Below are 25,585 nucleotides of genomic sequence, written 5' to 3' on the forward strand. Positions count from 1 at the left end.
GGGGGTACAAAAGCAAGGATGTGTTCAAAGGAGGTCCTTTGAACAGACCTCAATGTTCCATCTAGCCCAGTATCCTGTCTTCATGGTGGCCAATCCAGGTCACTAGTACCTGGCAAAAACCCAAATAGTAGCAAATTCATAAATTCAGTCAGGAGGTCCTGGGAATCTACCTACTTGCTCTTGCATAGTACCTGTTTGATTTACTTTATTGCTGATATGGCGGTGGTCTGGTTGGTGGTTTGTTAATTTATTAAATCTTTAATTTGCTTGGATATATTGAATTATTTATACCAAATAACTGTCTGACTGTTTTTCTTATGATAAGTATAATTCTATAATCTAATCTGGGGTAAATGGCCAGAAGGGGTGCTGGTCTCATATCCTCCATTAATTCTGAGTGGACATAAAATGTGTCACAACTTTCTCTGTGCTGTGCCCAAACTATGCCCATGTACACATTATGTGTATATCTCTGTCTATTTACTCTGGATCTAAAGTACTGATAAATATTGCATAATTTATATTTACCAGTACTTTAGATCCAGAACAAAAAAATTGGAATTGGGCAGTAGAAAAATAAAGGAGTTGAAGGTTTGATGTACAGTCTCCACAGCCCTGCTTATGTGCTCCGCTGGACAAGGTGACATTCACTGCTCCATGGTCTCTAGCAGCCATTTTCCTGCCTCTGCTGGGGCTAAACAAAGACTTCATTCACAACTACTTAGCTGATTAATCTCCACTCCCCCCCTTTTAATTCTTCTTGCCTACCAATCTGCATACAGTCGGCCCTCCATATCTGCGGGTTTCACATTCACGCGTTGCTCTCCCCACATCTGCAGATGCTAAAGTCCAAGTCTACTCTGTGTATATTTTCAGCCAGGATCTAACCGCAGTTTGCTCTTTCCCACATCCCAGTGTACTTTTGCAGCCAGTCTCAGCCCTTCAGCACCAGTAGCAGTTGCATTCAAAGGCTGCCTGCCTCTTCTGACATAACTTTCTGGGTGGGCTAGGTCAGAGGTAAATGCTGAGACTGTCTGCAAAGAGAGACTGGGAGGACTTTAGCATTCGCAGATTTTGGTATCCGCAGGGGGTGTTTTGGAACCAATCCTCTTTGGATACCAAGGGCAGACTGTAATTCAGTCAAAGTGATGGTCCTTGAAGCAATAGCCACCTTGAGTCTGGTTATTAGGCACTGCTCTCCAACCCCTTTTCCCCACCACTCCCAATCCCAGTCAGCCGAAGGAGCAAATAGTGGGCTAGGAAATCAAAAATCAGGGCTCTTGGATACGAACACACAACAATGTGAGCAAAGCAGCCTTTGAGCAACCTTTCAAGTGCCCTTCTTTTTAAGAATACATTAACAGCCTTGTATACAGTATAATATATTTACTGCCCCTGAGGTCAATGTTCCACTGTCAGAATAAAACACTTACATCTATCTCTCCTTCATCAATTTCTCCATCATCCTCATCTTTCTTCTCTTTTTGGGACGCTGTATCCTTCTTTTCTTCCTCCTCTTCCTCCTCAGCTCCTGTCTTCTCAGCATCAGCAGATGTCTGCTCCTCAGGAACCTCTTCATCATAATCCAGCTCATGCTCATCCAGTTCTCGAGTCACAGAAGATGCTTCATCCCGGAGGTCATTTGCCCTATCTTCCTCATCCTCTTCCTCATGGCTTGGAGAACCCGGAGGCTTCTTCGGTTGCTCACTATCAGAATCCTGAGACTTGGTTTCGCTCAAATGATCTTCCTCCTCCTCTGAATGGGTATTTTTCTGTGGAGCAGAACTTTTGTCTGGTATTGCTTCATCTTCTTCACCACTACCCTTCCCTTTCTCCTCTGCATCCAAGTCCCGATCTGATCCACTATCTTTCAAATGGCCATCCTCTTCGTCAGATGCACGCTGCCCCTCCTCTTCTGGGGATCGAGGATCTAGACTGGGGTTCTCAGATACATCCATCTGTAGCTGTTAGTCTGCAAAAGGAGAAAATCGTCATTAACATTAAAGAAAGAAAAAATAAAAATGTCCCATCCCTACAGCTCATGGGCAAGTCCATTTTCTTTCTTTTTTTTTTTAAAGGTAGGAAGGAATAATACACAGCTTTCTATCCTGGACCCAAAATGTTCAATTATCTGCAAAATAACTTCAAATCAGACTTATTTGTGCTTTGAGAAAAGAGAAACCTACAGCTTTAAAACAACTAGATGATATAGAAGTAACACTTTTTTCAGTCTGCTTTCCATTTCTTGATTCAACGATTATTGTCACTATATTACACAACTATGTTATAGGTCAATCTTCCTGCATCCCTAATAGCAGAGCTTATCATTCCAGCACACCGAAGGGAAATTCGTTTATTAAAAAATATATTTGTACAACTGTTTTTTTATTTTTAATTACTGGAAACATCTGTACTCAAATCAGAACTCACTTTTAGAGGTGCGAGTGGTGCGTGTGTGGGCAAACCATGTGCGAGCGTGGGCATTAGAGGTGGGGGCATCGCATGTGTGCGTGTGTAGGCGGTTTGAGAGTATGTGCATTAGATGTGTGAACGGTGTGAGTGTTAGTATGGTGCAGGTGGTGCAAACATGTGCGCGTGTTACAGATGTGGCCAGCACATGGTTACAGATGTGGCTGATGCATTTGCAACTGTGTTTGTGCACATTAGAGAGGTGGGAAGAGTGTGTGTGGTGCACATTTGAGAGGTGAACGGTGCATGCATGTGTTAGAGATGTGTGCGTGTTTAGAGATGTGTGCGGTGCGAGTGTGTGAGTGGATGTTGAATTTGGAGGTGTAGACAGTGCATGTGCAAGTGTTGGCAACATTTACTTATTTTGTTTAGATTGTAAGCTCTTTGGAGCAGGGACTGTCTTCTTTGTGACTCTGTACAGTGCTGCGTATGTCTGGTAGCGTTATAGAAATAATTAATAGTAATTTCTGCTCTGAGGAAAAAGGGGATTTACCTTCACAAACTAATCATTAACTTTATTAAGTTACTTCAATAAAAAAGGTATTTTATTCCTTTATTTATTTAAAAACTTATACCCCGTTTAAACCTAAGTGGTTCACAAGATACATATTATACTACTACTATTAATTATTTTTATAGCGCTACCAGACGTACGCAGCGCTGTACGGAGTCACAAAGAAGAAACAGTCCCTGCTTGAAAGAGCTTACAATCTAAACAGCCAAGACAAACAGGATGTCATGGATACAGTTAAGGGGAAGGGTTAATCAGCTGGCTGGGTTGGAGGGCAGAGGAGTAGAGTTAAGAATTGAAGGCTATGTCAAAAAGGTGGATTTTTAGCCTGCTTTTAAACAAGGGAAGGGGCTTGACAGACAAACTCGGGTAATTTATTCCAGGCATTGGAAGCAGCTAGATGAAAGGAAAGAAGTCTGGAATTGGCAGTGAAGAAGAAGGGTAATGCTAAGAGCAGCTTATCTGAGGAACAGAGTAGAGAAGACATGGGGACTGTTTACCATGGTAAACCGTGGTCACTGCAGTAAATCCGCAGTAATGGGGACATTTGCAACTGGTTTACTGCAGAAATGGGGACAAGACCTTTCACCGCCCCATGGAAGCAGTAAAAAGTCTTGCTCCTGTGGTAAAAAAATTTCACCCGTATCAGTCTCGGCATCTCCTCCACAGCTCCTGCGCCTATTTTACCTTCAGGAGCCAGCCATGCCACAATGAAGACAGAAGGAACCTAGAACCAAAGCCTGAGACCAATGTGATTTGAAGAATAAAATTACCAGACAACAAAAGGTAGAAAAAAAAATTATTTTATATTTTGTGATTAGAATATTTCAGATTTGAAATATGTATCCTGCTAGAGCTGGTATTAGACATAACTGGGGACTGCAAAACCCAGGCTGTGCTTCTTTAGCTTCCAGCTGGCTTAGGGCTCTCTCTCTGACCAGGGGGCAGTTGCCCTACTTGCTCTCCCCTAACACTATTCCTGCCATGTGCAACCGAAATATTCTGTTAGCTTGATTTTTCTATGTAGCATTCTGTAGTAATTTGGTTTGTTCAGTTTTCACAATAGTGGAGGAGATATTTGTGAAAGGAAACTGAGACAGGGGTTTTGTTGATCCTTGCTCTGTATTTTTTGTGTTTATAAAATGACAATTGTACAGAATAGTCTCTTTTTATACTTTAATAAAATAAGTTCAGTATAAAATCATAACTATTCAAGGCTTATGCGGGTGGGATCTGACAGTTTGCAGGGTGGGGATGGGGACTGAGCTCACGGGGATGGGGCAGGGACTGAGCTCGCGGGGACGGGACAGGGACAGGCTCATGTTGACGGTGATAAATTTTTTCCCCGTGTCATTCTCTAGAACAGAGTTCTCTGGGAGGTGTATAAGGAAAGAGAAGTGAGGAGAAATATTGAGGGGGCAGCAGAATGAACACACTTGTAGGTCACCAATAGGAGATTGAACTGTATGCGATGGCGGATAGGGAGCCAGTGAAGTGACTTAAGGAGAGGAGCGACATGAGCATAGTGAGGTTGGTAGAAGATGAGTCGTGCAGCAGAGTTTTGCACAGATTGCAGGGGGGAGAGGTGACACAGTGGGATACCAGTTAGAAGTAGAATGCAGTAATCTAAGCATGAGGTTATGAGAGCATGAACAAGGGCTCAGAGAGGAAGAGGCGAATTTTGGTGATATACATACACAGTTTTTAAAAACAATACAACAAATATTAAAAAATCTCCAACAATATTATTAAAGTAAATAGCTTTCAAGAAAAGGCCTTTATAAAGAAAGTCATTTTAACACCTTTTAAAATCTCTGAATGACCCTGTCAGATTATTCCATAGTAGCACCTTGGCACCGAGATTACTCAAGACCTCATTATTGCATAATGTACACTTGTCAGTCCTTCACTAACTACCCGTAGTGTCCCCTCTGACCTCAGGGCTCGACCTGTGGTTGATAAACTTCCAGCACCTGAGTCAGATACCAGGGGATATAAAGGGTATCACTTTAAAAATCAACAAAAGAACTTTATAAACAATCTGATATTTCACTGGTAACCAATGAAGTCATTTCAGTAAAGGTGAGATATGATCGAATCTGCTCCCTCCAAAGATCAACCGAGCTGCTGAATTTTGAACAACTTGAAAAGCTTTACATCTGGCAGCTGTAATCCCCAGATACAACGCATTACAGTAATCTAATCGTTGAATGTTAACAGTTTGCACAACGATCCTAAAATCATAATGTAGCAACATCATTTTTAATCTACTAAGCACTCGCATCTGGAAGAAAACAGAGCTGATCACAGTCAACATCTGAGCCTGCATACTCAAGGTAGCATCTAACCAAACTCCAAGTATCTTAAGTTGCTTATGGTTTGGAATTTCAATATATTGTGGCCACCTAGAGTCTTCTTCCTTTCCAATCGACATCACATCAGTCTCTAAGATTGAGTGTCAGCTTGTGATCCACCATCCCATGTATTGACAATTTTGGTTGCAGCTCCATTGTCCAGTCATCCATTGCAAAAAGAAAACAAAACTGGATATCATCTACATAGAAGTGATAGCTCACTTTTAAATGTTGAAATACATTTCTCAATGACACCAAATATAAGTTAAACACTAATGCTGACAATGTAGAACCCTGAGAAACCCCCTTACAAATGGGCACAACTTCAGATACTTGATCATTACTCTGTACTTGAATCAAGCGTTGTTGGAATATAAGAATATCCTTACTGGGTCAGACCAATAGTCCATCAAGCCCAGTAGCCCGTTCTCATGGTGGCCAATCCAGGTCCCTAGTGCCTGGCCAAAACCCAAAGAGTAGCAACATTCCATAGAGAATCTCAAAGAATAGCAAGATTCTGGAATCCCGAAGAGAAACAAAAGATTCCGGAACCCCAAGGAGTAGCAACATTCCATGCTACCGATCCAGGGCAAGCAGTAGCTTCCCCCATGTCTTTCTCAATAACAGACTATGGACTTTTCCTCCAGGAAACTGTCCAAACATTTCTTAAAACCAGCTATAAACTAAGCAAACACTGTACCATCTATTCCCAATGTCCTAAATTTACCCAACAAAATTGTAGTATCCACCGTATCAAATGCAGCAGGGATGTCGAGGGAAGCTAAATGTAGTGTTTTATCTTGTCCATCTCCTTTCTTATTTCATCCACAGTAGTTACTAATAGGGACTCTATACTCTGGCCTACATGAAATTCAAATTGATGATTGTCAAGTAACTTTTCTTTTTCTACAAAACCCTCTCATTGTTGAAGTACTATTTTTTTCTATTTTTGGTTTTATTTCTACATATTACCTAACAGGATGATGAATTTTTTTGATTATACCCTGGCAAGAAAGATTTTGAATCTATTAGGATAAATGGTGAACAGATGCAAAAGCAGAAGCGCCTGTTATTGCGCAAGTTAAAAGAACTTTGGGTAGCTGGGCCTGAAGTTGGCTTCTCTAAATTTTGTGAGCTTTGTCCAAAATGGTGCATTACAGTCAGCTCTGCTGGAAGCCATTTTATGTACGTTTGCAGAATTCATCAAAACATAAAACTTATGTTGGCAGCTCCTTCCTTAAATGATGACTACAAATTTCTAATGAGCAAAATGTGCGCGTGTTAAAGATGTGGCCAGCACATGGTTACAGATGTGGTTGATGCATTTGCAACTGTGTTTGTGCACATTAGAGAGGTGAACAGTGCATGCATGTGTTAGAGATGTGTGCGTGTTTAGAGGTGTGTGCGGTGCGAGTGTGTGAGTGGATGTTGAATTTGGAGGTGTAGACGGTGCATGTGCATGTTGTTTATTTTAAATTTTATTTTTGCAATTTTACATTCGACAATAATAAAAGTAAAAACAAAAACATACAATGTAAGCAGAAATAGTATTTGCAACAAAATGTTCTTACTTAAAGCCACAGTCTATGTATTACAAAGTAAAGTTAGTCCACAATATAAGGGAACGGCGCTAAAGGCAATAGACCGAAATAAGAAAAAAGTAGGAAAATAAGAGTGGAAAACAAAGATGCAGCTAGAAAGCCCTCAAACAATTCTTACTAAGCAGATTACTTGAAATCAATTTTCACAAAGTGCTTAATCTTTGTCCTTTAGAAGAAATAAATTTGGGCAGCTGCTGCGGCTCATAGAAATGTCACAATATAAAACATTACATACTTACAGGGATAACACAAAATGAAGGTAGCTCCTAACTGCACTACCTGAGGTCTCAAATAAAATAAATCTAGGCCTAGATACATTCTTACTTTATACGTCATAAAGGGAACATCTCAATGCTTAAAAGATATTTTAAGCAACCATTCTCTATCAGAATCAATAGCAAACTGCACCACAAGAGTAGCAGGAACCTGTTTTTCCGTTATTGGACCTCTCTAAGAAATAAGTCTAAACTATCTGCAGATAAATTCTGCTGATTAGGACTCAGATTTTATCCTCCTAGCCAAGTAATACATTTTTGAGAGAGGTGGATATGAAGCATTTGGTACATTCAAAATCTCAGTCAAGTATCTTTTGAACATATCTTCAGCTGTAACTGAAAAGACTTTTGGAAAGTTTATGATCCTGAGATTGCACCTTTTGATAGCATTTTCCAACATTCCTTGTTTAAAGTGAAGATTCCCACTGTCTTTTACCCATGTCAAAGCTTGTGTTTCCAATGATTCCAATCTGGTCTCAGAGTCTAAGGATTTGTTTTCCAAAGTTGATATTCTATTTTTTATTTCTAAATTCTCTGAGAGTACCGTAGTGCAACGGGAATTAAGTCACTGTATCTGATTGTCAAGAGAGAGTTGAAAATTAGAAATGGCTTCCCATATAGCTTCCACATTAAAGACCTTTGCAAAGGAGCAATCTTCATTCCGGAACCCTCAATGGAAATTAAAGTCCCTGGAGCCGCGTTCAGCAAAAAGAAACCCACATGCCCTCCACTTTGTGTGATTGTTTCAGTTCCTCCACCGATTGTGGTGACAGTTCCTTTTGTCCCGATTCAGAAACGGACCTTCCATTCTGTTGGGTCAACAGGGAAGCATCCTGGGCCGTTTCAGCCCTCAACATGGCATCCATAGCCACAGGATGAGTCGATGGGCTCCACTCCTCTGGAGATAGGGTGGCGCCTTCAAAGGAGTACTCACACGCCTCAGCGTCCTCCAGCCGAAGTTCTCTCCAGTCGTTGAATTCGGGAGCTATTTTCCACAAAGATGTCCATTGGTCCAGTCATAGAAGTTGATTCATGCGGGAGCACCTGGTTCTTAAGATTTCCTTTTTATCATAGGTAAAAATGGAGAGGAAATTTTGACGGCATCTTCTTGAAAGCGTCAAACAGCCATCTTAGGGAAGCTCCGCCCCCAAATTGTATGCAGTTTAGATTCAAAAAATTGCATGCTGCATCGCTGTAAACTGTGTCCAGGCAAGGAGGAACTTGAGGATTACTTGTCTGAAATGTTCAAGGATTCAGACCCTGACAATCCAATTACATTCAAGAAGTGGGTCCATACTGACTATGATACTCTAGATACCTGTCAGTTGAGCACTGAGGACTTTGTAACAGAACTTGTAAGAAAGATATTCCAACTTACCAGTCACCACTTTATTTCCAAGTACCAAAGCTCCTACCTCAGAACCCTAAAAGAAAATTTAAGGGTCATTCCATGTCAAGTGGACCAATACTGAAAACCGCCCACACTCGACCTCCTTGAAATCCAACCAAATTTTACAGGGGTGTTGTCTAGGGTTTCAAATGAAACTCTGCAAAAAATTTTTGGATCTATCTCAATTTGGTCAAGAGCTAGGGGTGGTTGAACAAAAGCAATCGATCCACTCCCATGCCTCGTGTGACCTAAAACGCCAACTTTACTTAAGCACTGCGACAGAAGGATACTACCCAGGAGACTGAAATTTTGCAGTTTGGTACAACACCTTGGGGCAACTTTCTGTGCCAAGTTTGAAATCTTTTGCAAATGTGCTTCCATTTCTACAGGTTAGCAAAGTAGGTAAAAAAAATTCACGAATGAAAATTTTTGGCACAGTTTGGCTCCATACTGCTGCTGGTAGGTAAGTCAGCTGAGGGTACAACTTTACCAGCAGACATGTACCATGAGGTACTTCCAAGATTTGCAATATGAGCTTTTACAGTCACGTGAAGCTGAAGATATGATCATCCAAAAAATATGGCTTTGTGCATTTATGTAAATTTTCACTGTTTTTCAGATTCAAGTTAAAGTAGTATTCTGCTTTAACTGTTTGGCCTCTTGGAAGACAGCCAGTCATTACAACACTTTCCTGATCCCACAGCACTGTGGCCATGACCTTTCTGTTGATTTTTGGGTCTTGAATTTCCTTGGCCTTGGAGAAACTGAGTGCCGCCATCGCATGAACTGATTTGTCTCAGAATCATAGTGGTGTAACCATGTTTCATCAATAGTTAACTAGCTGTTTCAAAAGGTTGGCACTAGCTTGCTGAAAATGCTGCAAAATCAACTTTGAAGTGTCCACTTAATGTTGTTTCTCGTGAGCATTCAAACATTTGGGCACCCACTTGTCTGACAGCTTCTGTATACCCAGCTGCTTGTGGATTATAAACCCAACATGTTCCCTGGATATCTGTGGTGCCTCATCAATTGTTTTAGCTAATATTCGCTGATGGACATAGTCATAAATTTCAGGAGTTGACACCGTTTGAGTTCTCCCCCTTGCTGCATCTTCGTTCTCAAAATCTCTATTCTGAATGTTTGCACACTTCACTGTGGAGTATGATGGACATTTGTCACTCAATGTTTGCATCATACATTTATGGAATTCCTTTGGAGTTTTCTTCTGCAGGAATAGGAAACTCATGACGCCTTGGAGTTCCACACTTGAAAATTCCACTTTTCACTGACATGGTTCAATCAATGAACTGAAACAATGTAAAAAAAAAAAATAGCACTATGATTCTGCAAACTGGCACTTTGCAAAATAAAATAATGCTCTTTTAAGCTAAAGCATAGTGCCAAAATTTAGAAATCTGGTTGGGCTGAGAATTTTTCAGCACTCTCTTGTAGCAATGGATCTGCTGCACAATACAAAAAATGTATTAATCTTTGCTGCCATTGCAAAGACTTTGGAATTTCTGCTGAATGGATTTTTTTGGTACTAGCCATGGAAAATCACCGTGTGATTGTATTGGTGGAACTGTAAAATGACTTGCTGGAAAATCAGCTCTTCATGAACTGTATTGTCCAATAATGACAACAAATTCAAGGCATGATGAGCAACATTTGAAGTGATTGTGAAGCGAATTTGTTACTCTTTCTTCACCATACTTTGATCACTTAATTTTTCATCCTAATAAAAAAGTGGTTATTAGAAAACCACAAATTTCCATTTCAAAGTTTCTCTCATTATTCCAATGCTGTCTACATCTCCACCATATTTTAACATTAAATGCATGTTGAAACCTTGGTGTACTTTCAGGCCTATTTTAAGCTATTAGGATTAGCGGGTCAAAAATGTGACTTCTGATTTTTGTAGCCAAAAAACTGCTCTTTCAAATGGTGCAAGAAAGAAAGAGATTGAAGGACATACAATTGTGATATGACATTAAAAATAAGTAAAAATTTGTATAACATTTTGCCAACAATCTTAATAAAGATTAATCTCAAAAGAAAAGTGCAGAGTGCCAAAAGTTTACTGGGGCAGTATCTGGCCGTAATCTCTTCCAGTTCCTAAAATTTGAGCCCTATTGTGCTTTCTGTTGTGAGCTATCTTGTGTCAAATATTTGCCTGTGCATTCCACGATAAACTTTTTCATCAGGCTTGTGGTTCCCCAGTGATGCACCAATGATCTGAGTAGTATATAGATATATGACTCTTAGCTTGATTGAGCAACTTTTGTCCTTCTCACAACCTGGAATGAAAAAAGTGGCCCCAATAATGAGGCCTCTAACTTTGGAAGAAGTTGAGATCCTGTTCTAAGACTTTGCACATATTCATTGCATGTCCTATAGCACTTACAGTAAAAATTTCATCAACTTCCGAGATGGTCGAGTGAGGTGGTCTAGACCACTTGACATGGAATGGCCCATGTGCAAGTGGATGTGCGTGTGTGTTACTGGTGTCAGCAGTGCATGTGCAAGTGGACGTATGTGTGTGTGTATGTTACAGGTGTCAACGGTGCGTGTGCTAGTGGATATGTATGCGCGTTACTGGTGCAGGTGAAGGTTTGTGTATGCGTGTTATAGGTGTGGGCAGTGTTTGCGCAAATGGGTGCGTGAGCATTACAGGTAGGGGCTGCATGTACATGAGTGTGTTACAGGTGTGGGCGGAGCACGTGCAAGAGCGTGGGAGTGTGGTACAGGTGCAGGTGGTGTGCGTGTGACTGCAAAAACTCGAGCAAACAGTACAGTTTAGGGAATGAAAATCTTTTTGTGCATGAAAGAAAAGCGGGACTTGGGTGTAATGGTATGTGATGATCTTAAGGTGGCCAAACAGTTTGAAAAGGTGACATGAAAAGCTAGGAATGCTTAGGAGCATAGGGAGAGGAATGGCCAGTAGGAAAAAGAAGGTATTGATGCTTCTGTATAAGTCTCTGGTGAGATCTCATTTACAATATTGTGGACAATTCTGGAGATCACATCTTCAAAAATATATAATAATAATTTTAATAATAATTTATTTCTTATATACCGCTATACCATGAAGTTCGAAGCAGTTTACAAGCAAGATGGAAGTCAGACCAGCGGAAGACTTCATCATAAGGTGTTTGGGGACAAAGTTAAAGACCTCAATATGTATACTTAGGAGGAAAGGCAGGAGAGGGGAGATATGCTAGAGATGTTTAAATACTTATGTGGCATAAATGCGCATGAGGCAAATCTCAGTTGAAAGAAAGCTCTGGAATAAGAGGGCATAGATTGAAGTTAAGAGGTGATAGGCTCAGGTGTAATCTAAAGAAATACTTTTTTAAGAAAGGGTGGTAGATGTGTGGAAAAGTCTCCCGGTAGAGGAGATAAAGACTGTGTCTGAATTCAAAAAAGTGTGGACAGGCATTTGGGATATCTTGAGGAGATATCCAGAGAAAGGAAAATGGTAAAACCAGAGGACATAATTTGAGGTTGAGGGGTGGTAGATTCAGGGGCAATGTTAGGAAATTCTACTTTACGGAGAGGGTAGTGGATGCCTGGAATGCGCTCCCGAGAGAGGTGGTGGAGAGTAAAACTGTGACTGAGTTCAAAGAAGCGTGGGATGAACACAGAAGATTTAGAATCAGAAAATAATATTAAATATTGAACTAGGCCAGTTACTGGGCAGACTTGCACGGTCTGTGTCTGTGTATGGCCGTTTGGTGGAGGATGGGTTGGGGAGGGCTTCAATGGCTGGGAGGGTATAGATGGGCTGGAGTAAGTCTTAACAGAGATTTCGGCAGTTGGAACCCAAGCACAGTACAGGGTAAAGCTTTGGATTCTTGCCCAGAAATAGCTAAGAAGAAAAAAAAAAAAAAAAAATTTAAATTGAATCAGGTTGGGCAGACTGGATGGACCATCCGGGTCTTTATCTGCCGTCATCTACTATGTTACTATTTACTATGTTACTATGGATTCTGCTGATGGGTATACTGGATGGTCCATTTGGCCTTTATTTACCATCCTGCTTTTATGTGTTATAGGGGTCAGTGGTTGGTGTGTGCAAGGGGGGAGGTGTTACAGGTGTGGGCAGCATGTGTTTGAATGTGCAAGTATAGATGGTGCTTGTCGTATGGATGGAGCATGCACGTTACAATTATGGGCAGGTGTGTGCGTGCGCTATAGGTGCGGGCAGTGTGATTGTGTTACAGATGTGGGCAGTGTGTTTGCTAGTAGATGTGTGTGTGCGTTTCAAGTGTGCACAGTGGGTGTGCGTGTTACAGGTGTGAGTAGCGATTACAGTTCCCGGGCGACTGGGCGGGCGCATTACATGTGTGTTCCGCAGATGCAAGCGGGTGGGTGTGTTACAACTGAGTGTGGTGCGGGAGCGAGTAGGTGTGCGCATTACAAGTGCGGGCAACACATGAGGGATGGTGCGTTGCAACTGCAGGCGGTGTGTGTGGGTGTGAGTGTTACAAGTGCAGGTGTGCACATTATAAGCGCAGATGGTGCGGAAGCGAGCGGGTGTGTGAGTTACAAGTGCGGGCAACACGTGTGGGTGTGTGCATTACAACTGTGGGCGACGCGTGTGGATGCGAGTGTTACAAGTGCGGGCGGCACATTTACAAGCGGGTGTGCTTGTTACAAGTGCGGGCGGTGCATGTGAGCGGGTGTGTTACAAGTGTGTGTGGTGTGTGTGCGAGTAGCTGTGTTTTACAGGTTCGTGTGCAAGTATGTGTGTGTTACAGGTGTGGGCGATGTGTGTGTATGTTACAGGTGTAGTCAGTGCAAGTGAGTGCGTATGTTACAAGTAGGGGCGGTGAGTGTTACTGGTGCAGGTGGGGTGTGTTACAGGTGTGGGCGATGCATGTGTGCATTACAGGTGCAGATGGTGTGTGTGCTACAGGTGTGGGTATGCTATAGGTGCAGACAGTGTGTGTTACAGGTGTGGGCGGTGCATGTGTTAGAGGTGCAGGCGATACATGTGTGCTACATGTGTAGGCAGTGCGTGTTACAGGAGTGTGTGGAGCGTGCTACAAGTGATGGTTGTGCCTGCGCTACTATTACTAGTGTGGTCAGTGCCTGAGCTAGCGTGAGTTGTATGGGAGGTGAACATGCATTATAGGTGCAGGAGAAACGAGCGGGTGTATGTGTTACAACTGTGAGTGGTGTGAGTGGGTTTGCATGTTGCTACAGGGGAAGGTGGTGTGTGTTATAGGTATGGTGGTACTTGTGGGAGTCCGTGTGTTACATGTGTGAGCAGTGTGTAGCTTGTGTCTTGTTTATAGATGCTAGTTGTGTGTAGGGTTTCCATATGGCTCCGGAAAAAGGAGGAAGGATTGAGACACCTGGGTTTAACTTCCATTGAAAGCAATGGAAGTAAAACCTGAATGTCTCAATCCGTCCTCTTTTTTACGAACATATGGTGACACTAGTTGTGTATTTTTGTTAGTGTGTGTTGTTTATAGATGCTAGTTGTGTATGTGCATGTTTACAAATACTAGCTGCATGTGTGAGAGAAAGAGAGGCAGGTGTTGGCTCTGAGTGTTTGATACCAGTTGTGTAGGTGTGCGTGTGCATCTGCACTATCAGAGGTGTTGGGATGCGTGTGTGTGTGTGCATGTTTATAAATACTAGCTGCATGTGTGAGAGAAAGAGAAGGAAGTGTTGGCTCTGTGGGTTTGATACCAGTTGTGTAGGTGTGCGTGTGCATCTGCACTATCAGAGGTGTTGGGATGTGTGTGTGTGTGTGTGCATGTTTATAAATACTAGCTGCATGTGTGAGACAAAGAGAGGCAGGTGTTGGCTCTGAGTGATACCAGTTGTGTAGGTGTGCGTGTGCATCTGCACTATCAGAGGTGTTGGGATGCGTATGTGTGTGTGTGTGTGTGCATGTTTATAAATACTAGCTGCATGTGTGAGAGAAAGAGAAGCAAGCGTTGGCTCTGTGGGTTTGATACCAGTTGTGTAGGTGTGCGTGTGCATCTGCACTATCAGAGGTGTTGGGATGCGTGTGTGTGTGTGCATGTTTATAAATAGAAGCTGCATGTGTGAGACAAAGAGAGGCAGGTGTTGGCTCTGAGTGTTTGATACCAGTTGTGTAGGTGTGCGTGTGCATCTGCACTATCAGAGGTGTTGGGATGCGTGTGTGTGTGTGCATGTTTATAAATACTAGCTGCATGTGTGAGAGAAAGAGAAGGAAGTGTTGGCTCTGTGGGTTTGATACCAGTTGTGTAGGTGTGCGTGTGCATCTGCACTATCAGAGGTATTGGAATGCGTGTGTGTGTGTGCATGTTTATAAATACTAGCTGCATGTGTGAGAGAAAGAGAAGGAAGTGTTGGCTCTGTGGGTTTGATACCAGTTGTGTAGGTGTGCGTGTGCATCTGCACTATCAGAGGTGTTGGGATGCGTGTGTGTGTGTGCATGTTTATAAATAGAAGCTGCATGTGTGAGAGAAAGAGAGGCAGGTGTTGGTTCTGTGTGTTAGATACCAGTTGTGTAGGTGTGCGTGTGCATCTGTACTATCAGAGGTGTTGGGATGCGTGTGTGTGTGTGTGCATGTTTATAAATACTAGCTGCATGTGTGAGACAAAGAGAGGCAGGTGTTGGTTCTGTGTGTTTGATACCAGTTGTGTAGGTGTGCGTGTGCATCTGCACTATCAGAGGTATTGGAATGCGTGTGTGTGTGCGTGCATGTTTATAAATACTAGCTGCTTGTGTGAGAGAAAGAGAAGGAAGTGTTGGCTCTGTGTGTTTGATACCAGTTGTGTAGGTGTGCGTGTGCATCTGCACTATCAGGGGTGTTGGGATGCGTGTGTGTGTGTGCATGTTTATAAATACTAGCTGCATGTGTGAGAGAAAGAGAAGGAAGTGTTGGCTCTGTGGGTTTGATACCAGTTGTGTAGGTGTGCGTGTGCATCTGTACTATCAGAGGTGTTGGGATGCGTGTGTGTGTGTGTGCATGTTTATAAATACTAGCTGCATATGTGAGAGAAAGAGAAGGAAGTGTTGGCTCTGTGGGTTTGATACCAGTTGTGTAGGTGTGCGTGTGCATCTGCACTATCAGAGGTGTTGGGATGCGTGTGTGTGTGTGCATGTTTATAAATACTAGCTGCATGTGTGAGACAAAGAGAGGCAGGTGTTGGCTCTGAGTGTTTGATACCAGTTGTGTAAGTGTGCGTGTGCATCTGCACTATCAGAGGTGTTGGGATGTGTGTGTGTGTGTGTGCATGTTTATAAATACTAGCTGAATGTGTGAGAGAAAGAGAAGGAAGTGTTGGCTCTGTGTGTTTGATACCAGTTGTGTAGGTGTGCGTGTGCATCTGCACTATCAGAGGTGTTGGGATGCGTGTGTGTGTGTGCATGTTTATAAATACTAGCTGCATGTGTGAGAGAAAGAGAAGGAAGTGTTGGCTCTGTGGGTTTGATACCAGTTGTGTAGGTGTGCGTGTGCATCTGCACTATCAGAGGTGTTGGGATGTGTGTGTGTGTGTGTGCATGTTTATAAATACTAGCTGCATGTGTGAGACAAAGAGAGGCAGGTGTTGGCTCTGAGTGATACCAGTTGTGTAGGTGTGCGTGTGCATCTGCACTATCAGAGGTGTTGGGATGCATGTGTGTGTGTGCATGTTTATAAATACTAGCTGCATGTGTGAGACAAAGAGAGGCAGGTGTTGGCTCTGAGTGTTTGATACCAGTTGTGTAGGTGTGCGTGTGCATCTGCACTATCAGAGATGTTGGGATGCGTGTGTGTGTGTGCATGTTTATAAATACTAGCTGCATGTGTGAGAGAAAGAGAAGGAAGTGTTGGCTCTGTGGGTTTGATACCAGTTGTGTAGGTGTGCGTGTGCATCTGCACTATCAGAGGTGTTGGGATGCGTGTGTGTGTGTGTGCATGTTTATAAATACTAGCTGCATGTGTGAGACAAAGAGAGGCAGGTGTTGGCTCTGTGTGTTAGATACCAGTTGTGTAGGTGTGCGTGTGCATCTGTACTATCAGAGGTGTTGGGATGCGTGTGTGTGTGTGTGCATGTTTATAAATACTAGCTGCATGTGTGAGACAAAGAGAGGCAGGTGTTGGTTCTGTGTGTTAGATACCAGTTGTGTAGGTGTGCGTGTGCATCTGCACTATCAGAGGTATTGGAATGCGTGTGTGTGTGCGTGCATGTTTATAAATACTAGCTGCTTGTGTGAGAGAAAGAGAAGGAAGTGTTGGCTCTGTGTGTTTGATACCAGTTGTGTAGGTGTGCGTGTGCATCTGTACTATCAGAGGTGTTGGGATGCGTGTGTGTGTGTGTGCATGTTTATAAATACTAGCTGCATATGTGAGAGAAAGAGAAGGAAGTGTTGGCTCTGTGGGTTTGATACCAGTTGTGTAGGTGTGCGTGTGCATCTGCACTATCAGAGGTGTTGGGATGCGTGTGTGTATGTGTGCATGTTTATAAATACTAGCTGTATGTGTGAGAGAAAGAGAAGGAAGCGTTGGCTCTGTGGGTTTGATACCAGTTGTGTAGGTGGGCGTGTGCATCTGCACTATCAGAGGTGTTGGGATGCGCGTGTGTGTGTGCATGTTTATAAATACTAGCTGCATGTGTGAGACAAAGAGAGGCAGGTGTTGGCTCTGAGTGTTTGATACCAGTTGTGTAAGTGTGCGTGTGCATCTGCACTATCAGAGGTGTTGGGATGTGTGTGTGTGTGTGTGCATGTTTATAAATACTAGCTGAATGTGTGAGAGAAAGAGAAGGAAGTGTTGGCTCTGTGTGTTTGATACCAGTTGTGTAGGTGTGCGTGTGCATCTGCACTATCAGAGGTGTTGGGATGCGTGTGTGTGTGTGCATGTTTATAAATACTAGCTGCATGTGTGAGAGAAAGAGAAGGAAGTGTTGGCTCTGTGGGTTTGATACCAGTTGTGTAGGTGTGCGTGTGCATCTGCACTATCAGAGGTGTTGGGATGCATGTGTGTGTGTGCATGTTTATAAATACTAGCTGCATGTGTGAGACAAAGAGAGGCAGGTGTTGGCTCTGAGTGATACCAGTTGTGTAGGTGTGCGTGTGCATCTGCACTATCAGAGGTGTTGGGATGCGTATGTGTGTGTGTGTGTGTGCATGTTTATAAATACTAGCTGCATGTGTGAGAGAAAGAGAAGCAAGCGTTGGCTCTGTGGGTTTGATACCAGTTGTGTAGGTGTGCGTGTGCATCTGCACTATCAGAGGTGTTGGGATGCGTGTGTGTGTGTGCATGTTTATAAATAGAAGCTGCATGTGTGAGACAAAGAGAGGCAGGTGTTGGCTCTGAGTGTTTGATACCAGTTGTGTAGGTGTGCGTGTGCATCTGCACTATCAGAGGTGTTGGAATGCGTGTGTGTGTGTGCATGTTTATAAATACTAGCTGCATGTGTGAGAGAAAGAGAAGGAAGTGTTGGCTCTGTGGGTTTGATACCAGTTGTGTAGGTGTGCGTGTGCATCTGCACTATCAGAGGTGTTGGGATGCGTGTGTGTGTGTGCATGTTTATAAATACTAGCTGCATATGTGAGAGAAAGAGAAGGAAGTGTTGGCTCTGTGGGTTTGATACCAGTTGTGTAGGTGTGCGTGTGCATCTGCACTATCAGAGGTGTTGGGATGCGTGTGTGTGTGTGCATGTTTATAAATACTAGCTGCATGTGTGAGAGAAAGAGAAGGAAGTGTTGGCTCTGTGGGTTTGATACCAGTTGTGTAGGTGTGCGTGTGCATCTGCACTATCAGAGGTGTTGGGATGTGTGTGTGTGTGTGCATGTTTATAAATACTAGCTGGATGTGTGATAGAAAGAGAAGGAAGTGTTGGCTCTGTGGGTTTGATACCAGTTGTGTAGGTGTGCGTGTGCATCTGCACTATCAGAGGTGTTGGGATGCGTGTGTGTGTGTGTGTGCATGTTTATAAATACTAGCTGCTTGTGTGAGAGAAAGAGAAGGAAGTGTTGGCTCTGTGGGTTTGATACCAGTTGTGAAGGTGTGCGTGTGCATCTGCACTATCAGAGGTGTTGGGATGCGTGTGTGTGTGTGCATGTTTATAAATACTAGCTGCATGTGTGAGAGAAAGAGAAGGAAGTGTTGGCTCTGTGGGTTTGATACCAGTTGTGTAGGTGTGCGTGTGCATCTGCACTATCAGAGGTGTTGGGATGCGTGTGTGTGTGTGCATGTTTATAAATACTAGCTGCATGTGTGAGAGAAAGAGAGGCAGGTGTTGGTTCTGTGTGTTTGATACCAGTTGTGTAGGTGTGCGTGTGCATCTGCACTATCAGAGGTGTTGGGATGCGTGTGTGTGTGTGCATGTTTATAAATAATAGCTGCATGTGTGAGAGAAAGAGAAGGAAGTGTTGGCTCTGTTGGTTTGATACCAGTTGTGTAGGTGTGCGTGTGCATCTGCACTATCAGGGGTGTTGGGATGCGTGTGTGTGTGTGCATGTTTATAAATACTAGCTGCTTGTGTGAGACAAAGAGAGGCAGGTGTTGGCTCTGTATATTTGATACCAGTTGTGTAGGTGTGCGTGTGCATCTGCACTATCAGAGGTGTTGGGATGCGTGTGTGTGTGTGCATGTTTATAAATACTAGCTGCATGTGTGAGAGAAAGAGAAGGAAGTGTTGGCTCTGTGGGTTTGATACCAGTTGTGTAGGTGTGCGTGTGCATCTGCACTATCAGAGGTGTTGGGATGCGTGTGTGTATGTGTGCATGTTTATAAATACTAGCTGTATGTGTGAGAGAAAGAGAAGGAAGCGTTGGCTCTGTGGGTTTGATACCAGTTGTGTAGGTGTGCGTGTGCATCTGCACTATCAGAGGTGTTGGGATGCGTGTGTGTGTGTGCATGTTTATAAATACTAGCTGCATGTGTGAGAGAAAGAGAAGGAAGTGTTGGCTCTGTGGGTTTGATACCAGTTGTGTAGGTGTGCGTGTGCATCTGTACTATCAGAGGTGTTGGGATGCGTGTGTGTGTGTGTGCATGTTTATAAATACTAGCTGCATGTGTGAGACAAAGAGAGGCAGGTGTTGGCTCTGAGTGTTTGATACCAGTTGTGTAAGTGTGCGTGTGCATCTGCACTATCAGAGGTGTTGGGATGTGTGTGTGTGTGTGTGTGTGTGTGCATGTTTATAAATACTAGCTGAATGTGTGAGAGAAAGAGAAGGAAGTGTTGGCTCTGTGTGTTTGATACCAGTTGTGTAGGTGTGCGTGTGCATCTGCACTATCAGAGGTGTTGGGATGCGTGTGTGTGTGTGCATGTTTATAAATACTAGCTGCATGTGTGAGAGAAAGAGAAGGAAGTGTTGGCTCTGTGGGTTTGATACCAGTTGTGTAGGTGTGCGTGTGCATCTGCACTATCAGAGGTGTTGGGATGTGTGTGTGTGTGTGTGCATGTTTATAAATACTAGCTGAATGTGTGAGAGAAAGAGAAGGAAGTGTTGGCTCTGTGGGTTTGATACCAGTTGTGTAGGTGTGCGTGTGCATCTGCACTATCAGAGGTGTTGGGATGTGTGTGTGTGTGTGTGCATGTTTATAAATACTAGCTGCATGTGTGAGACAAAGAGAGGCAGGTGTTGGCTCTGAGTGATACCAGTTGTGTAGGTGTGCGTGTGCATCTGCACTATCAGAGGTGTTGGGATGCATGTGTGTGTGTGCATGTTTATAAATACTAGCTGCATGTGTGAGACAAAGAGAGGCAGGTGTTGGCTCTGAGTGTTTGATACCAGTTGTGTAGGTGTGCGTGTGCATCTGCACTATCAGAGATGTTGGGATGCGTGTGTGTGTGTGCATGTTTATAAATACTAGCTGCATGTGTGAGAGAAAGAGAAGGAAGTGTTGGCTCTGTGGGTTTGATACCAGTTGTGTAGGTGTGCGTGTGCATCTGCACTATCAGAGGTATTGGAATGCGTGTGTGTGTGTGCATGTTTATAAATACTAGCTGCATGTGTGAGAGAAAGAGAAGGAAGTGTTGGCTCTGTGGGTTTGATACCAGTTGTGTAGGTGTGCGTGTGCATCTGCACTATCAGAGGTGTTGGGATGCGTGTGTGTGTGTGCATGTTTATAAATAGAAGCTGCATGTGTGAGAGAAAGAGAGGCAGGTGTTGGTTCTGTGTGTTAGATACCAGTTGTGTAGGTGTGCGTGTGCATCTGTACTATCAGAGGTGTTGGGATGCGTGTGTGTGTGTGTGCATGTTTATAAATACTAGCTGCATGTGTGAGACAAAGAGAGGCAGGTGTTGGCTCTGTGTGTTTGATACCAGTTGTGTAGGTGTGCGTGTGCATCTGCACTATCAGAGGTATTGGGATGCGCGTGTGTGTGTGCATGTTTATAAATACTAGCTGCATGTGTGAGACAAAGAGAGGCAGGTGTTGGCTCTGAGTGTTTGATACCAGTTGTGTAAGTGTGCGTGTGCATCTGCACTATCAGAGGTGTTGGGATGTGTGTGTGTGTGTGCATGTTTATAAATACTAGCTGCATGTGTGAGAGAAAGAGAAGGAAGTGTTGGCTCTGTGGGTTTGATACCAGTTGTGTAGGTGTGCGTGTGCATCTGCACTATCAGAGGTGTTGGGATGCGTGTGTGTGTGTGCATGTTTATAAATACTAGCTGCTTGTGTGAGACAAAGAGAGGCAGGTGTTGGCTCTGTATATTTGATACCAGTTGTGTAGGTGTGCGTGTGCATCTGCACTATCAGAGGTGTTGGGATGCATGTGTGTGTGTGCATGTTTATAAATACTAGCTGCATGTGTGAGACAAAGAGAGGCAGGTGTTGGCTCTGAGTGTTTGATACCAGTTGTGTAGGTGTGCGTGTGCATCTGCACTATCAGAGATGTTGGGATGCGTGTGTGTGTGTGCATGTTTATAAATACTAGCTGCATGTGTGAGAGAAAGAGAAGGAAGTGTTGGCTCTGTGGGTTTGATACCAGTTGTGTAGGTGTGCGTGTGCATCTGCACTATCAGAGGTATTGGAATGCGTGTGTGTGTGTGCATGTTTATAAATACTAGCTGCATGTGTGAGAGAAAGAGAAGGAAGTGTTGGCTCTGTGGGTTTGATACCAGTTGTGTAGGTGTGCGTGTGCATCTGCACTATCAGAGGTGTTGGGATGCGTGTGTGTGTGTGCATGTTTATAAATAGAAGCTGCATGTGTGAGAGAAAGAGAGGCAGGTGTTGGTTCTGTGTGTTAGATACCAGTTGTGTAGGTGTGCGTGTGCATCTGTACTATCAGAGGTGTTGGGATGCGTGTGTGTGTATGTGCATGTTTATAAATACTAGCTGCATGTGTGAGACAAAGAGAGGCAGGTGTTGGCTCTGTGTGTTTGATACCAGTTGTGTAGGTGTGCGTGTGCATCTGCACTATCAGAGGTATTGGAATGCGTGTGTGTGTGCGTGCATGTTTATAAATACTAGCTGCTTGTGTGAGAGAAAGAGAAGGAAGTGTTGGCTCTGTGTGTTTGATACCAGTTGTGTAGGTGTGCGTGTGCATCTGCACTATCAGAGGTGTTGGGATGCGTGTGTGTGTGTGCATGTTTATAAATAGAAGCTGCATGTGTGAGAGAAAGAGAGGCAGGTGTTGGTTCTGTGTGTTAGATACCAGTTGTGTGCGTGTGCATCTGCACTATCAAAGGTGGTGGATGTGCGCTGTGTGTGTGTGTGGGTTTTTTTTTCCTATAGATGCTGCTTGTCGAGGCCTAGAATCGTGAGAGCAGATGAGGGCCAAAGTCCCCCCCCCCCTCCTCTCTCTGTCTCTTTGGCTTACGGAGAAGCTGCTCGTGCGTCGGGGTCTCTTCGGGCCTGGCCCGGCGGCGCCTCACCTGCCTCCCGCGCTCTGTCGCTCTGTCCCACGCTCCCGGCGCGGGCCTGGGGGGGCCGGGCCAGGCCGGCGGGGCGCGTGCGGGCCACTGGGGCTGTGTCGGGGCTCCGGCGGGCTGTGGAGGTCGATGCGGGCCGCGGCGGACGGACGGGACCCCGCTACTCAGACGGCACGGCCATTGCGTGACGTCATCGGCGCGCGACGTACCTCAGCGCCGGGCAACCCGCGCTTCCCCCTCCCCCCGCCAGCCTCGCGCACGCGCTCTTAAGGAGACAGGGCCCGGCTTCCCTTTCGGCTCCGCTTTGGCGCGCGTTCGAGGCCGCCTTCTACCGCGGCGCATGCGTTGAAAGGGGGGGGGGGGATGGTTTGCGTTATGGGCGTGCGCTGGGTCGTTGGAGGTCGCACGGGTTCAGCGCCTGCTCTGCTTCCTGTCACGTGGGTCAGGCCAGGGTTCCCGGATGGAGATCATTGGAGGAAGCCAGTGCGGGTTTTCAGGATGCCGTCTTGAAAATGCATGAGATATGGGTGGAGTGAGGATCCAGAAACCTCTTCCCAGGCCCAGGCCACAATGAATATGCATAAACTTGATTTGCCTCCACTGTATGCATTGCAAATTTCTCTCATGCATATTCATTGTGGATATCCTGAAAACCTGACTAGGAAGGGGGTACTCCAGGTCCGAATTGAGAAACACTGCCCTACTACTACTGCTTATCATTTCTCTAGGGCAGACATGGGTAACTCCAGTTTTCGAGGGCCAGAATCCAATCGGGTTTTAAGGATTTCCCCAATGACTATGCATGAGATCTATTTGCATGCACTGCTTTCAATGCATAGTCATTGGGGAAATCCTGAAAACCTGATTGGAATCCGGCCCTCGAGGACCAGGGTTGCCCATGTCTGTTGTACATCAAAACATTAGACCAGAGAGTCCCTGCTCAAATGAGCTGAGGAGTGGATTGAGAAGGTCTACAATGGAAGCCTAGAGGAGGGAAGGGGGTACTTCCACTGATTGTGAAAGGTCACTTGGACACACAAAGTCAGAGACGTGAAGAAAGTACAAGAGATTTATTACAGAATGCATGCTGGACCCCTGAGCTCCAAGCTGGCTCAGAAGTGCCGAAACCAGGAAGTTACAGAGATATTTATTCATTTTTCTGGCTATACAACTGAATTCTAGAAAAAGCTTTTCACGTGTTACTTTTCTTAACACTTGTTGGTTCTAAGCTCACACTAGCAGGACACTTATCTAACTTACAGTTAAATGTACAGAAGGGCAGGGTACATCATGGCTCAAACTCTTATCTATTTAGCTTACAATGTGGTAAGGTAGGAACATACATTTTAGGCAGATGAGGTCAATAGATTGTACACTGTTTTCAGCTATGTAGGCCAGAGCAATATTTTAAACAACAGTTAACCATTTTATGACCCTACAATTGCACTACCTCAGTGGACTGCTTTATGGAGCAGCCAGTTCAGGAACTGACAAGAGATGAAGCAATTCTAGATCTAGTTATTAGTGGAACACATGAATTGGTGAGGGAGCTAATGGTGCTGGGGCCACTTGATAACAGTGATCATAACATGATCAGATTTTATGTAATCCCTGGAATAAGTTTACACAGGAAATCAAATACAACAGCACTTAACTTAAAAAAGGTGACTATGATAACATGAGGAGAATGGTAAAAAAGAAACTTAAAGGTGTGAAGGAGTCTGGGACTGGTTTTCCTAAGTTTGAACTAAGTTTTCTCTTTAATAAAATGCTGAATTATGTTTAGCTGCAGACCTAACTTATCTCATGTTCGAGCCTGCCTGCCTGCATTGGGGGTGTTAGCTTGGACATTCTAACTCCTTATGGCTATCTCAGCATAAACGACATGTAACAGAAAGACTGCAGGGCTTAGATAAGTGACCTGCTAATGACCTGCTAGTGTGAGCTTAGCACCAATGATTGTTAAGAAAAGTAACACGTGAAAAGTTTTTTCTAGAATTCAGTTGTATAGCCAGAAGAATGTATAAATATTTCTGTAACTTCCTGGTTTCGGGACTTCTGAAGCCAGCTTGGAGCTCAGGAGTCGCATATGTATGCTAATAAACATCTGTGCTTTCTTCAAGTCTCTAAGTTTTTTGGCTGCCCAAAGTGACCTTTCATTTGGTGCCCGAACAGGGACTTGAAGGTCTTTTGATCACCAGCTTCTCGATTGGTCACTTATGTCTGGTCTGAGAACTGACCTGTCTGCTAAGCCGGCTTAATTCCTCTTGGAATTTGTAGACCTCGTGGCTCTGGCCAGCTCAACTGATTAATCGAGTCCTGGGTTAAAGTGCAGGTATCTGTCTGGGGTGGCCACCAAACTGGTAAGTGGAGGAATTGATCATTCCTCTCCTGTTTCTTTTCCGTTGCTCTAGTAAATGACTTGATCCATCATTGAAACAGCGGGGAGGGATTCTAGGAACTGTGTCTGTTTGTTTGGGAAACAAAACTGAACTAATCTAGATCTGAAGTTAGGTTGAACATTTCAGGAGTCAGAGAATTGGTTAGAACTGGTTATATTTCTATTGTGCTGTATTTGTAAAGGAAGAAAATTGTACGAAAGTACAGAGATTGCTTTTTGCACGGACTGTTTATCTGCATGTATGTGTGGGTTTTTTTGTGTGTGCATGACATTCAAAATCCCCATCCTTGTTTTTTTATCCCTGGTTCCTTATGAGTTCTGTCTGTCCAATATGAAATTTTGTTCTCCATGTTTGTTTTATAAAGTATTTTTAGAATTGTGTAATGCCTTGAATGTCTGATTAGGTGATTAACCAACTTTTAATTACACTTGACCTAACAAAGGTGGAAGTTAAGTGCCCATCTTTTCTGTACATTGAAATACATAGTAAATCAAGGTTTGCAGACCTGGTTCAGGGTAATAGCTGATTTTGTTAGTGCTGAGTGACAATATGTGTAAATGTATCTTTTAAACCTAAGGAAATTCTGAAAAGTACTACATCTGTAATTTGATCTCTTTGATCTTTAAGCAACTCTCTCTCCTCTTTGAAATTCTGAAGGGAGGGGGAGTAAGTCTCTAGTGAGATGCATGTTGATTGTAAAAAAAAAAAAGATTTAAAGTTGTGTGTATGGATTATCTTTTGTGAGTACAGTAAAACATTGGTTTGCA

The 25,585-nt window shown here is 43.7% G+C and overlaps 1 protein-coding gene across 5 annotated transcripts in view; it reads right to left on the reverse strand.

The window, feature by feature from the left end:
* Nucleotides 1-22,787, reverse strand: part of ZC3H18 (zinc finger CCCH-type containing 18) — a 191,383-nt gene extending 168,596 nt beyond the window's left edge. The window contains exons 1-2 of one of the 5 annotated variants that reach the window (XM_033941389.1): nt 22,365-22,787; nt 1,434-1,972 (exon numbers count right to left, since the gene is read on the reverse strand). In XM_033941389.1, the coding sequence (XP_033797280.1) occupies nt 1,434-1,958 (525 nt within the window). In that variant the 5' untranslated portion in view covers nt 1,959-1,972; nt 22,365-22,787. The remainder of the gene's footprint in view (nt 1-1,433; nt 1,973-22,364) is intronic. The other 4 variants (XM_033941390.1, XM_033941388.1, XM_033941387.1 and 1 more) reach the window with 4 other exon arrangements.
* Nucleotides 22,788-25,585: the final 2,798 nt, after the last annotated feature.

This window comes from Geotrypetes seraphini, chromosome 4 (assembly GCF_902459505.1).
Source record: "Geotrypetes seraphini chromosome 4, aGeoSer1.1, whole genome shotgun sequence".
Classification (NCBI taxonomy): domain Eukaryota; kingdom Metazoa; phylum Chordata; class Amphibia; order Gymnophiona; family Dermophiidae; genus Geotrypetes; species Geotrypetes seraphini.